The sequence below is a fragment of the Numenius arquata genome, unplaced genomic scaffold, assembly GCF_964106895.1.
Source record: "Numenius arquata unplaced genomic scaffold, bNumArq3.hap1.1 HAP1_SCAFFOLD_1651, whole genome shotgun sequence".
NCBI lineage: Eukaryota > Metazoa > Chordata > Aves > Charadriiformes > Scolopacidae > Numenius > Numenius arquata.
Genome location: NW_027414635.1, coordinates 291 through 13,384, shown reverse-complemented (window position 1 = coordinate 13,384; position 13,094 = coordinate 291). Strand labels below are relative to the sequence as shown.

Sequence of the window (13,094 nt, the reverse complement as noted above, 5' to 3'; positions counted from 1 at the left end):
GGTATTTGGGGGGGTATTTGGGGTCTGGGGGGGCAATTGGGGGGTGGGGGGGTATTTGGGGGGGGAAGGGGTGTTTGGGGGGGTATTTTGGGTCCGGGGGGGGCAATTGGGGGGTGGGGGGGTATTTGGGGTCCAGGGGGGGCAATTGGGGGGTGGGAGGGGGCAATTGGGGGGGGTATTTGGGTCCGGGGGGGGCAATTGGGGGGGTTATTTGGGTCCGGGGGGGCAATTGGGGGGGTATTTGGGGTCCGGGGGGGGCAATTGGGGGGGTTATTTACCCCCCCCCCCCCCCCCAGGTGGCACGACTTCCGCACCCTGTGCGACTACAACAAGAGAGTGGGCGTGGGTGAGAGGGGGCGGGGCTTAACGGGGCTGGGCGGGGCTTGAGGGGGAGTGGGCGTGGCTTAACGTGGTGGGCGGGGCTTGAGGGGGGAGTGGGCGTGGTCACGGTGGGTGGGGTGTGGCAGAGCTGAGGGGCAGGAGGGAGGAGGAGGGGGCGTGGCCTGAGAGGCGGGGGGGCGTGGTCACGACATGGGGGCGTGGTCACGGGTGTGTGGGGTCGGTGGGCGGGGCTATAGGGGGCGGGGCTTATGCCTTGTGGGTGGGGCTTAGGCCTTGTGGGCGGCACCCACAGCCCTCTATGGGGGGGGTTATGGGGATGTGGGAGGAGCCAAGCCCCGAGGGGGTGGGGCCAGACATTAAGGGGTGTGTCCACGCCCTTGTGGGCGGGGCCAGGACTTTGTGGGCGGGGTCAGGGGCCGTGTAGGCGGGGCTAAACCCAAAGAGGAGCCATCCACAGGCTTCTATGGGGGGGGGTTACGGGGATGTGGGAGGGGCCAGGCCCCAAGGGGGCGGGGCCAGACACTAAGGGGTGTGTCCATACACCTCGTGGGCGGGGCTTAGGCCTTGTGGGCAGGGCTTAGGCCTTGTGGGCAGCACCCACAGCCCTCTATGGGGGGGTTAGGGGGATGTGGGAGGGGCCAGGCTCCAAGGGGGCGGGGCCAGACACTAAGGGGTGTGTCCATACACCTTGTGGGCGGGGCTTAGGCCTTGTGGGCGGGGTTAAGCCCGAAGGAGGGATATCCCCAGCTCTCTATGGGGGGGGTTACGGTGATGTGGGAGGGGGCCAGGTGACAAGAGGGCGGGGCTAGGACCCTTGTGGGTGGAGCCAGATCCTAAAGGGTGTGTCCAGGCCCTTGTGGGCGGGGCTTAGGCCTTGTGGGCGGGGCTTAGGCCTTGTGGGCAGCACCCACAGCCCTCTAAGGGGGGGTTAGGGGGATGTGGGAGGGGGCAGCCCCCAAGGGGGAGGGGCCAGGCCCCTTGTGGGCGTGTCCTACGGCTGACCCCGCCCCTCTGCCTCCCCTCCCCGCAGCCCTGGAGGTGGGGGCCGACCTGCCGTCGGCGGCGGCCATCGACCGGTGGCTGGGGGAGCCGGTGAAGGCGGCCATCCTCCCCACCAGCGTCTTCCTCACCAACAAGAAGGGCTTCCCCGTCCTCTCCCGCCTCCACCAGCGCCTCGTCTGCCGCCTCCTCAAGGTGGGGGGGGGGGGTCTGGGGGGGCTTTTGGGGGGTGGGGAGGGGGTTTGGGGGTGTCTGGGGGGGCTTTAGGGGGGCTTTGGGGGCTGGGGAGGGAGTCTGGGGGGGCTTTTGGGGGGTGGGGAGGGGGTTTGGGGGGACTTGGGGGGCTGGGGAGGGGGTTTGGAGGGGTTTGGGGGGTGGGGAGGGGGTTTGGGGGAACTTTTGGGGGGTAGGGAGGGGGTCTGGGGGGACTTGGGGGGCTGGGGAGGGGGTTTGGGGGGACTTGGGGGGTGGGGAGGGGGTATGGGGGGACTTGGGGGGCTGGGGAGGGGGTTTGGGGGGGTCTATTGAGGCTTTAGGGGGTAGGGAGGGGGTTTGGGGGGACTTGGGGGGCTGGGGAGGGGGTTTGGGGGGGTCTGGGGGGGCTTTTGGGGGCTGGGGAGGGGGTTTTGGGGGGGTCTGGGGGGTGATGTGTGGGTCTGGGGGGTGACATGTGGGTCCCGCCCCATAGCTGGAGGTGCAGGTGGTGGTGTGTGGGCGGATGATGTGTGGGTCCGAGAGGGGATGTGTGGGTCTGTGGTGGGATGTGTGGGTCCGGGGTGTGATCTGTGGGTCCGGGGCGTGACGTGTGGGTCCCGCCCCATAGCTGGAGGTGCAGGTGGTGGTGTGGGGCGCCCCACGGCACGGGGAGAAGCCGCTGGGCTCCTACCTGCAGTACCTGGAGCACCTGGGCCAGCACCGGCCCCCCCCCCTCCGCCTACGAGCTCTTCGCCCGGGGCTACGAGGATTACCTGCAGTCCCCCCTCCAGGTGGGCGGGGCCTAAGGGGGGAGGTGGGCGTGGCCTCGACGGGGTGGGCGGGGCCTCCGCGGATGGGCGTGGCCTCGGGGAGGGGTAAGGGGCTTGGCGGGGGGGGGCGGGGAAAGGGAGGAGGATGAGGATGTGGGGAATGGGAGGCGGGAGGGGGCGTGGTTTATGGTGGGGGGCGTGGTTTATGGCGGGGAGGGGCGTGGCCACGCGTGGGTGGGGCTGGAAGGGGCGTGGCTTAGACATGGGGGGCGTGGTTTAGTCCTGGGGGGGCGTGGCCAGGGTGGGAGGGGGGAGTATAGGAGGAAGGCCTGGGGAATGGAAGATGGGAGGGGGCGTGGTTTATGTCGGGGAGGGGCGTGGCCACTGGTGGGAGGGGCGGGAGGGGGCGTGGTTTAGCCCTGGGGGCGTGGTTTAGTCGGGGGGGGGCGTGGCCAGGGCGCTGGTTGGGGAAGGACTAGGGAGTGGGAGCTGGGAGGGGGCGTGGCTTCGGCCCGGGGGGGGCGTGGTTTGACCAGGGGCGTGGCCACGTGTGGGAGGGACCGTAGGGGGCGTGGCTTAGCGCGGGGGGGGCGTGGTTTCATCCGGGGGGGCGTGGCTACGATGCCGGGGGGGGAAGGGCTGGGTAATGGAAGCCGGGAGGGGGCGTGGTTTATGTCGGGGAGGGGCGTGGCCGCGGGTGGGAGGGGCTGTAAGGGGCGTGGTTTATCCCTGAGGGGCGTGGCTTGGCGCTGGGGGCGGGGCCAAGGCGGGAGGGGGGCGGGGCTAGAGGGCAAAGGTTTAACCCTGGGGGCAGGGGTGGGGAAGGGGGGGCGTGGCTTTGGAAAGGGGGCGTGGCCGCGCCAAAGGGGCGTGGCTTCGGAACGAGGGGGGCGTGGCTTCGGGCGAGGGGGCGGGGTCAGAGAGAGGGGGCGTGGCCAAGGCGGGTGGAAGGTATGAATGGGGAGGGGGGGCGGGTGTTTGGGCGGGGGCCTACGTGAAGGGGGCGTGGCCTGTGGGCGTGGCCTAGGAGGGTGGGCGTGGCCGAGGGGGGCGTGTCCCTGAGAGGCCACGCCCCCTCGCAGCCCCTGATGGACAACCTGGAGTCGCAGACCTACGAGGTCTTCGAGAAGGATCCAATCAAATACTCCCAGTACCAGCAGGTGGGCGGGGCTTGGGGTGGGTGGGCGGGGCCTCCTCGTGGCCACACCCCTTTCTCATTAGCATATCCCCGCCCCTTCTTTCCTAGGCCATTTATAAGTGTCTGTTGGACCGAGTGCCTGAGGAGGAGAAGGAGACCAACGTCCAGTGAGTGACGCCCGCCCCCCACGGCGCTATGGGGCAGCCCCACATCCCCCCCACGGCGCTATGGGGCAGCCCCACATCCCCCCCCACGGCGCTCTGGGGCAGCCCCACGGCGCTATGGGGCAGCCCCACATCCTCCCCACGGCGCTATGGGGCAGCCCCACATCTCTCCCACATTCTCCCCGCGACGCTATAGGGCACCTAAGGGTGCTATGGGGCAGCCTCACATCCTCCCCACCGTGCTATGGGGCACCCCACGGCGCTATGGGGCGCGCCACGTCCCCCCCCTACGGCGCTATGGGGTACCTAATGGTGCTGTGGGGCACCCCACGCCCTCCCCACGGCGCTGTGGGGCACGCCACATCCCCCCCCATGGCGCTATGGGGCACCCCCAATCCTCCCCATGGCGCTATGGGGCACCCCATTTCCCCCCACAGTGCTATGGGCCCCCCCACGGTGGCTATGGGGCACCCCACTTCCCCCCACATCCCCCCCCCCGGCGCTATGGGGCACCTAATAGTGCTATGGGGCACCCCACATGCTTCACGCAGTGCTATGGGGCAGCCCACATTCCCCCTCCTGGCGCTATGGGGCGCCCCACAGCTCTCTCCAGCCCTATAGTGCGCCCCCCACCCCCCAGCCTCCCCCCCAAACCCCACTCCCCGACCCCCCCCTCCCCCCCCGGCGCCGTGGGGCTGCCCTACACGCGTGGGTCCTGCCCCACACGTGTGGGTCCTGCCCCCCAGGGTGGTGATGGTGCTGGGGGCCGGGCGGGGGCCGCTGGTGAACGCGGCGCTGCGGGCGGCCCGGCAGGCGGCTCGGAGGGTGCGGGTCTACGCCGTGGAGAAGAACCCCAACGCCGTGGTCACGTGAGTCGCCCCACAACTCCCCCCTGCCCCACAACCAGCCCCCCGCCCCATAGATTTCACCCTGACCCATAACTAGCACGTTTCAGCCCCATAAGTTCTCTCTTTAGCTCCGTAACTGCTCTTCTCGGCTCCGTAATCAACATTTCCCAGCCCCACAAGTGCTCCCTGGCCCCATAACCAACTCCCCCAGCCCCATAACCAACTCTTCCAGCCCCATAACCGATCCTCCTGCCCCATAGATTCCACCCTGACCCACAACTGACCTATTTCAGCCCCATGAGTGCCATGTTCAGCCCCATAACTGCTCTTCTCGGCTCCGTAATCAACCTTTCGCAGCCCCACAAGTGCTCTCCGGCCCCATAACTGACTCCCCCTGCCCCATAACTGACCTCCCTGCCCCATAGATTCCCCCCTGACCCACAACTGACCCATTTCAGCCCCATGAGTGCCGTGTTCAGCCCCATAACTGCTCTTCTCGGCTCCATAATCAACCTTTCCCAGCCCCACAAGTGCTCCCTGGCCCCATAACCAACTCCCCCGGCCCCATAACTAACTTCCCTAGCCCCATAACTGAGCTTCCTGCCCCATAGATTCCACCCTGACCCATAACTAGCGCGTTTCAGCCCCATAACTTCTCTCTTTAGCTCCGTAACTGCTCTTCTCGGCTCCATAATCAACATTTCCCAGCCCCACAAGTGCTCCCCGGCCCCATAACCAACTCCCCCAGCCCCATAACCGATCCTCCTGCCCCATAGATTCCACCCTGACCCATAACTAGCACATTTCAGCCCCATAAGTTCCATTTTCAGCCCCTTAATTGGTGTTCTCGGCTCCGTAATCAACCTTTCGCAGCCCCACAAGTGCTCTCCGGCCCCATAACCAACTCCCCCAGCCCCATAACCGAGCCTCCTGCCCCACAGATTCCACCCTGACCCACAACCGGTCCCCCAGACCCATAACTGATACATTTCAGCCCCACAGACCCCTCCTCGTAGACCCCGTAAGTCCCCAATTCCCAGCTCTACGGGGTTGCTGTGACCCCCGGCTGCCCCACAGCACCCCATAGCGGGTCCCCAGCCCCACTGATCCCCCCCCCCGTGCGCCCCCCAGGCTGGAGAGCTGGCAGTACGAGGAGTGGGGGGCGCAGGTGACGGTGGTGGCCCGGGACATGCGGGGGTGGCGGGCGCCCGAGGGGGCCGACCTGGTGGTCTCTGAGCTCCTGGGTTCCTTCGGGGACAACGAGCTTTCTCCGGAGTGCCTGGATGGGGCCCAGCACTGCCTCAAGGGTGAGATCTGTGGGGCTGGGGATGTGGGGCAGGGATCTGTGGGGCTGGAGGAAGAGATCTGTGGGGCTGGAGCTGGGATCTGTGGGGCTGGGGTGGGGATTTGGGGGGCTAGAGGGTGTCTTTGGGGACAATGAGCGTCTGGACGGGGCCCAGCGCCGCCTCAAGGGTGAGATCTGTGGGGCCGGGGATGTGGGGCAGGGATCTGTGGGGCTGGAGGAAGAGATCTGTGGGGCTGGAGCTGGGATCTGTGGGGCTGGGGTGGGGATTTGGGGGGCTAGAGGGTGTCTTTGGGGACAATGAGCGTCTGGACGGGGCCCAGCGCCGCCTCAAGGGTGAGATCTGTGGGGCTGGGGATGTGGGGCAGGGATCTGTGGGGCTGGGGATGTGGGGCAGGGATCTGTGGGGCTGGAGGAAGAGATCTGTGGGGCTGGAGCTGGGATCTGTGGGGCTGGGGTGGGGATTTGGGGGGCTAGAGGGTGTCTTTGGGGACAACGAGCGCCTGGACGGGGCCCAGCGCCGCCTCAAGGGTGAGATCTGTGGGGCTGGGGATGTGGGGCAGGGATCTGTGGGGCTGGAGGAAGAGATCTGTGGGGCTGGAGCTGGGATCTGTGGGGCTGGGGTGGGGATTTGGGGGGCTAGAGGGTGTCTTTGGGGACAATGAGCGTCTGGACGGGGCCCAGCGCCGCCTCAAGGGTGAGATCTGTGGGGCTGGGGATGTGGGGCAGGGATCTGTGGGGCTGGGGATGTGGGGCAGGGATCTGTGGGGCTGGAGGAAGAGATCTGTGGGGCTGGAGCTGGGATCTGTGGGGCTGGGGTGGGGATTTGGGGGGCTAGAGGGTGTCTTTGGGGACAACGAGCGCCTGGACGGGGCCCAGCGCCGCCTCAAGGGTGAGATCTGTGGGGCTGGGGATGTGGGGCAGGGATCTGTGGGGCTGGAGGAAGAGATCTGTGGGGCTGGAGCTGGGATCTGTGGGGCTGGGGTGGGGATTTGGGGGGCTAGAGGGTGTCTTTGGGGACAATGAGCGTCTGGACGGGGCCCAGCGCTGCCTCAAGGGTGAGATCTGTGGGGCTGGGGATGTGGGGCAGGGATCTGTGGGGCTGGAAGAAGAGATCTGTGGGGCTGGGGTGGGGATTTGGGGGGCTGGGGGGCATCTTTAGGGACAACGAGCCCAGCACTGCCTCAAGGGTGAGATCTGTGGGGCTGGAGATGTGGGGCAGGGATCCGTGGGGCTGGAGGAAGAGATCTGTGGGGCTGGGGGGCATCTTTAGGGACAATGAGCCCAGCACTGCCTCAAGGGTGAGATCTGTGGGGCTGGAGATGTGGGGCAGGAATCTGTGGGGCTGAGGGAAGGGGATATGGGGCCGTGGGGCTGGGATCTGTGGGGCTGGAGGAGCGGGATTTGGAGTTATGGGGCTGGGATTGGGGTGATGGGGGGGGCTGTGGGGCTGGGATGTGGGGGGCTGTGGGGCTGAGGGATCTCTATGGGGCTGGGGGTCTCCGTGGATCTGAGCTGTGGGGCTGGGGGTCTCCGTGGGGCTGGGACTCTCTGTGGGGCTGGGACGTGGGGTGCTGTGGGGCTGGGTTGTGGGGCTGGATAGTCTCTATGGGGCTGGGGGTCTCCGTGGGGCTGGGATTTGGGTGGGCTGTGGGGCTGGGATCGGGGTTATGGGGCTGGGATTGGGGTGATGGGGGGGGCTGTGGGTCTCTGTGGGGCTGGGATCATGGATGTGGGGTGCTGTGGGGCTAGGGGGTCTCTATGGGGCTGGGGGTCTCCGTGGGGCTGGGACTTGGGGGGCTGTGGGGCCAGGATTGGGGCTGTGGGGTCTCTATGGGGCTGTGGGGTCTCTGTGGGGCCGGGATTTGGGGTTGTGGGGCTGGGATTTGGGGGGGCTGTGGGGTCGGGATTGGGGACGTGGGGTGCTGTGGGGCTGCGGGTCTCCGTGGGGCCGGGATGTGGGGCGCTGTGGGGCCGGGTTATGGGTCGCCGTGGGTCTGAGCCCCACAGCGGACGGGTTGAGAGCATCCCCTTCCCTATACCCCCAAGCTCCCCCCCCCAACCCCGAGCCGTGGGGCCGGGAATTCGGTGGGGGTGGGAATGGGGTTGGGATGCTGTGGGGCTGGGATGTGGGTCGCGCCGTGGGTCGCGCCGTGGGTCTGAGCCCCTGCCCCACAGCGGACGGGGTGAGCATCCCCTGCAGCTACACCTCCTTCCTGGCCCCCATCTCCTCCTCCAAGCTCTACAACGAGGTGCGGGGCTGCCGGGAGCGCGACCGCGACCCCGAGGTAACCCACTTGGGGGGCAGCCGTGGGGCTGGGAGGGCAGCCGTGGGGCTGGGGGGGAGGAGGAGGCGCTTGGGGGGCAGGTGTGGGGCTGGGGAGGCGCTTGGGGGGGAAGCCGTGGGGCTGGGGAGGCGGTAGGTGGGCAGCCGTGGGGCTGGGGGGGCGCTTGGGGGGCAGCTGTGGGGCTGGGGGGGCGCTTGGGGGGCTGGGGGGGAGGAGGGGGCACTTGGGGGGCAGGTGTGGGGCTGGGGGGGGTGCTTGGGGGGCAGTCGTGGGGCTGGGGGGGAGGAGGGGTCACTTGGGGGGCAGGTGTGGGGCTGGGGAGGCGCTTGGGGGGGAAGCCGTGCGGCTGGAGGGGTGCTTGGGGGGCAGCCGTGGGGCTGGGGGGGCACTTGGGGGGCAGCTGTGGGGCTGGGGGGGTGCTTGGGGGGCAGCCGTGGGGCTGGGGGGGAGGAGGGGGCGCTTGGGGGGCAGGTGTGGGGCTGGGGAGGCGCTTGGGGGGAAAGCCGTGGGGCTGGAGGGGTGCTTGGGGGGAAAGGGATGGGCACTTGGGGGGCAGCCGTGGGGCTGGGAGGGCAGCCGTGGGGCTGGGGGGGAGGAGGGGGCGCTTGGGGGGCAGGTGTGGGGCTGGGGGGGCGCTTGGGGGGCAGCTGTGGGGCTGGGGGGGTGCTTGGGGGGCAGCCGTGGGGCTGGGGGGGAGGAGGGGTCACTTGGGGGGCAGCCGTGGGGCTGGGAGGGCAGCCGTGGGGCTGGGGGGGAGGAGGGGGCGCTTGGGGGGCAGCCGTGGGGCTGGGGGGGCACTTGGGGGGAAAGGATGGGGCTGGGAAGGCAGCTGTGGGGCTGGGGAGGCACTTGGGAGGTAGGCTATGGGGAGGGCCATGGGGCAGGTTGTGGGGCAGCTATGGGGCAGGCTGTGGGGCAGCTATGGGGCAGGTTGTGGGTCTCGTGGTGGCCACGGAGCATCTTGGAGACCTCGAGTTGGGCGTGGGTTGATCTCGGGTTGGCCGTGGGGCGGGCCGTGGGTCGGGCTATGGGGCAGGATGTGGGTCGGGCTGTGGGGCAGGTTGTGGGGCAGGCTGTGGGGCAGCCATGGGGCAGGTTGTGGGTCTCGTGGTGGCCACGGAGCATCTTGGAGACCTCGAGTTGGCTGTGGGTTGACCTCGGGTTGGCCGTGGGGCGGGCTATGGGTCAGGCTATGGGGCAGGCTGTGGGTCGGGCTGTGGGGCAGGCTGTGGGGCAGCTATGGGGCAGGCCGTGGGTCAGCTGTGGGTCCCGGCAGGCGCAGTTCGAGATGCCCTACGTGGTGCGGCTCCACAACTTCCACCAGCTGGCCCCGCCCCAGCCCTGCTTCTCCTTCCACCACCCCAAGCCCGGTACGGCCACGCCCCCTTCTATGACATCATCGACCGCGCCCTATGACGTCATTAACCCCGCCCGACCGCCCTACAACCCCATTGGCCGCGCGGTGGGGGGAGGGGGGGCGGGGCTTCCCCTTTATCTCCCTGTGGCGGGTCCTTCTTCCCCGTCGGGGTGTGACGTCATCGGGGGTGGGTGGGGTGGGGGTGTGACGTCATGGGGAGGGGGGTGTGGCTAAAGATGGCCACGCCCCCTCCCCGTCAGACCCCGCCCAGGATAATGGCCGCTTCCGCCTCCTCTCCTTCCGCGTGGGGGTCAACACCGTCCTCCACGGCTTCGCCGGGTACTTCGAGACCACCCTCTACGGTGACATCACACTCAGTAGGGGCGGGGCCTCGGGGGGGCGGGGCCTCGCGGGGACCAATGGCGGGAGGGCTACGGGTCAAGGGGGCGGGGCTACGGGGGTGGGAGGGGTCGAGAGCGTTGGGTTGGGGTCGAGGGCGTTGGGTTGGGGTCAATGGAAGATGGAGTGGGCGGGGCTTGGAGGGAAGCGGGCGGGGCCTGGGGATCAAGGGGGTGGGGTCTCTGGGGGCGGGGCCTCGTGGGGACCAATGGCGGGGGGCTACAGGTCAAGGGGGCGGGGCTACGGGGGTGGGAGGGGTCAACGGCGTTGGGTTGGGGTCAATGGAAGATGGAGTGGGTGGAGCTTGGGGGGAAGTGGGCGGGGCCTGGAGTCAAGGGGGTGGGGTCTCGGGGGGGCGGGGCCTCGCGGGGACCAATGGCGGGAGGGCTACGGGTCAAGGGGGCGGGGCTACGGGGGTGGGAGGGGTCGAGGGCGTTGGGTTGGGGTCAATGGAAGATGGAGTGGGCGGGGCTTGGGGGGAAGTGGGCGGGGTCTGGAGTCAAGGGGCGGGGCCTATGGGGGGCGGGGCCTCGTGGGGTCCAATGGCGGGAGGGTTATGGGTCAAGGGGGCGGGGCTACGGGGGTGGGAGGGGTCAAGGGCGTTGGGGTGGGGTCAATGGAAGATGGAGTGGGCGGGGCTTGGGGGAAGCGGGCAGGGCCTGGGGATCAAGGGGGCGGGGCCTCTGGGGGGGCGGGGCCTCGTGGGGACCAATGGTGGGGGGCTATGGGTCAAGGGGGCGGGGCTACGGGGGTGGGAGGGGTCAACGGCGTTGGGTTGGGGTCAATGGAAGATGGAGTGGGCGGGGCTTGGGGGGAAGTGGGCGGGGCCTGGAGTCAAGGGGGGCGGGGCCTCTGGGGGGCGGGGCCTCGTGGGGACCAATGGCGGGAGAGCTATGGGTCAAGGGGGCGGGGCTACGGGAGTGGGAGGGGTCAAGGGCGTTGGGTTGGGGTCAATGGAAGATGGAGTGGGCGGGGCTTGGGGGAAGCGGGCGGGGCCTGGGGATCAAGGGGGCGGGGCCTCTGGGGGCGGGGCCTCGTGGGGACCAATGGTGGGGGGCTATGGGTCAAGGGGGCGGGGCTACGGGGGTGGGAGGGGTCAAGAGCATTGGGTTGGGGTCAATGGAAGATGGAGTGGGCGGGGCTGGGGGGAAGTGGGCGGGGCCTGGAGTCAAGGGGGCGGGGCCTCGGGGGGGGCGGGGCCTCGTGGGGACCAATGGTGGGGGGCTATGGGTCAAGGGGGCGGGGCTACGGGGGTGGGAGGGGTCAATGGCGTTGGGTTGGGATCAATGGAGGAGGAGGTGGGTGGGGCTTGGGGGGAAGTGGGCGGGGTCTGGGCTCAAGGGGGCAGGGTTTGTGGCAAGGGGGTGTGGCCATGTGCCGGGTGGGCAGGGTTATGGGTTAAGGGGGCGGGGCTACAGGGGTGGGAGGGGTCAAAGGCATTGGGTTGGGGTGAATGGATGGGGAAGGAGGCGGGGCTTTGGGGGCAGTGGGAGGGGTTTGGGGTCAAGGGGGCGGGGTTTGGGGTCAAGGGGGCGGGGCCGGGGGGGTCAGAGGTCGTGACCCCGCAGGTATCCGCCCCGAGACCCACTCCCCGGGGATGTTCTCCTGGTTCCCCATCTTCTTCCCCATCAAGGTGGGCGGCCATCTTGGGTGGGGCGGCGGCCATTTTGGGGCAGGAGGGCGGCCATTTTGGGTGGGGCGGCGGCCATTTTGGGGCGGGAGGGCGGCCATTTTGGAGTGGGGCTGGCCATCTTGGGGCGGGAGGGCAGCCATTTTGGAGTGGGGCTGGCCATCTTGGGGTGGGGGCAGCCATTTTGGGATGGGGGCGGCCATTTTGGGGTGGGGGCAGCCATTTTGGGGTGGGTTCGGGTGTAAAATTGGCCCTTTTAGGTTGGAAAATGGCCATTTTGGGTCGGGTTTGGGATAATATTCGGCCTTTGAGGTTGGATTTGGGGGAAAATTGGCTGTTTCAGGTTGGGTTTGGGTGGAAATCGGCCGTTTTGGGTTGGATATTGGCCATTTTGGGGTGGGTTTGGGTGGAAATTAGCCATTTTGGGTTGAATATTGGCCATTTCGGGTTGGGTTTGGGAGGAAATCGGTCCTTTTAGGTTGGATTTGGGTGGAAATTGGCCGTTTTGGGAGGGGTTTGGGGTGGGAATTGGCCATTTTGGGTTGGATATTGGCCATTTTGGGTTGGGTTTGGGTGGAAATTGGCCATTTTGGGAGGGGTTTGGGGTGGGAATTTGCCATTTTGGGTTGGATATGGGCCATTTTGGGTTGGGTTTGGGTGGAAATTGGCCATTTTGGGTTGAATATTGGCCATTTCGGGTTGGGTTTGGGAGGAAATCGGTCCTTTTAGGTTGGGTTTGGGTGGAAATTGGCCATTTTGGGAGGGGTTTGGGGTGGAAACTGGCCATTTTGGGTTGGATATTGGCCATTTTGGGTTGGGTTTGGGTGGAAATTGGCCATTTTGGGTTGGATTTGGGTGGGAATTGGCCATTTTGGGTTGGATATTGCCCATTTCGGGTTGGTTTTGAGCGAGAATTTGCCCTTTTACCTTGAGTATCGGCCATTTTGGGACGGGTCGGGCTGCAAACTACCCCTTTTACGTTGATGGCTGGGGCGTGCGTGTCCCCCCCCCCCCTCAGCCGTCGGGGGTGTGGGGGATCCCCACCATCTCTCTCACCCCCTCCCCTTTTTTTTTTTTTTTTCCCCCCCTTTTTCCCCCCATAAAAACCCAACCGCAGCAGCCGCTGGCGGTACGGGCGGGCGAGGAGGTGTCGGTGGCCTTTTGGCGCTGCGCCACCCCCAAGAAAGTGTGGTACGAGTGGGCCGTCACCGCCCCGGCCTGTTCCGCCCTCCACAACCCCACCGGCCGCTCCTACACCATCGGCCTCTGAGGAGGAAACGGCCCCGGGAATCCAAACCCGGTTGGTTTTTTGGGGTTTTTTTTGTTTGTTTGTTTGTTTTTTTACCCACCCACCCCCCATCGTTCCCTTTCGCTTACCTGCCGCCAATAAAGATAAAAAATAAAATTAAATCCTGGAGGTTTATTCTTCGTCTAGCGCTGAGGGAGGGTTTTTTTGGAGGGGGGGGGGGCGGCCGCCATTTCGGGCCTCTCATCTCTGCCGCCCCTTCGCCCCCCTCCTCCTTCTTTGTTTATTTTTCTTTTTTTGGGGGGGTTTAAAGCGGATATTTCCTTCACCCCCGGCCCTTGGGGGGGGTTTATATTATGTTTATATTATGTTTATATTACGTTTAGAGCGGGGAGGAGGAGGGGGGGGGATCTTT

The 13,094-nt window shown here is 67.1% G+C and overlaps 1 protein-coding gene across 1 annotated transcript; it reads left to right on the top strand.

Annotated features, from left to right (window-relative positions):
- Nucleotides 1-296: 296 nt before the first annotated feature.
- On the top strand, nucleotides 297-12,818 carry PRMT5 (protein arginine methyltransferase 5; the record flags this gene model as incomplete). The annotated part of the gene is given in 13 exon segments (XM_074167241.1): nucleotides 297-346; nucleotides 1,373-1,536; nucleotides 2,165-2,260; nucleotides 2,262-2,327; nucleotides 3,389-3,466; nucleotides 3,553-3,611; nucleotides 4,355-4,477; nucleotides 5,588-5,763; nucleotides 7,938-8,047; nucleotides 9,324-9,417; nucleotides 9,665-9,781; nucleotides 11,372-11,436; nucleotides 12,551-12,818. Coding segments are annotated over 13 exon segments (1,351 nt in total), but the record flags the coding sequence as incomplete, so codon positions are not given.
- Nucleotides 12,819-13,094: the final 276 nt, after the last annotated feature.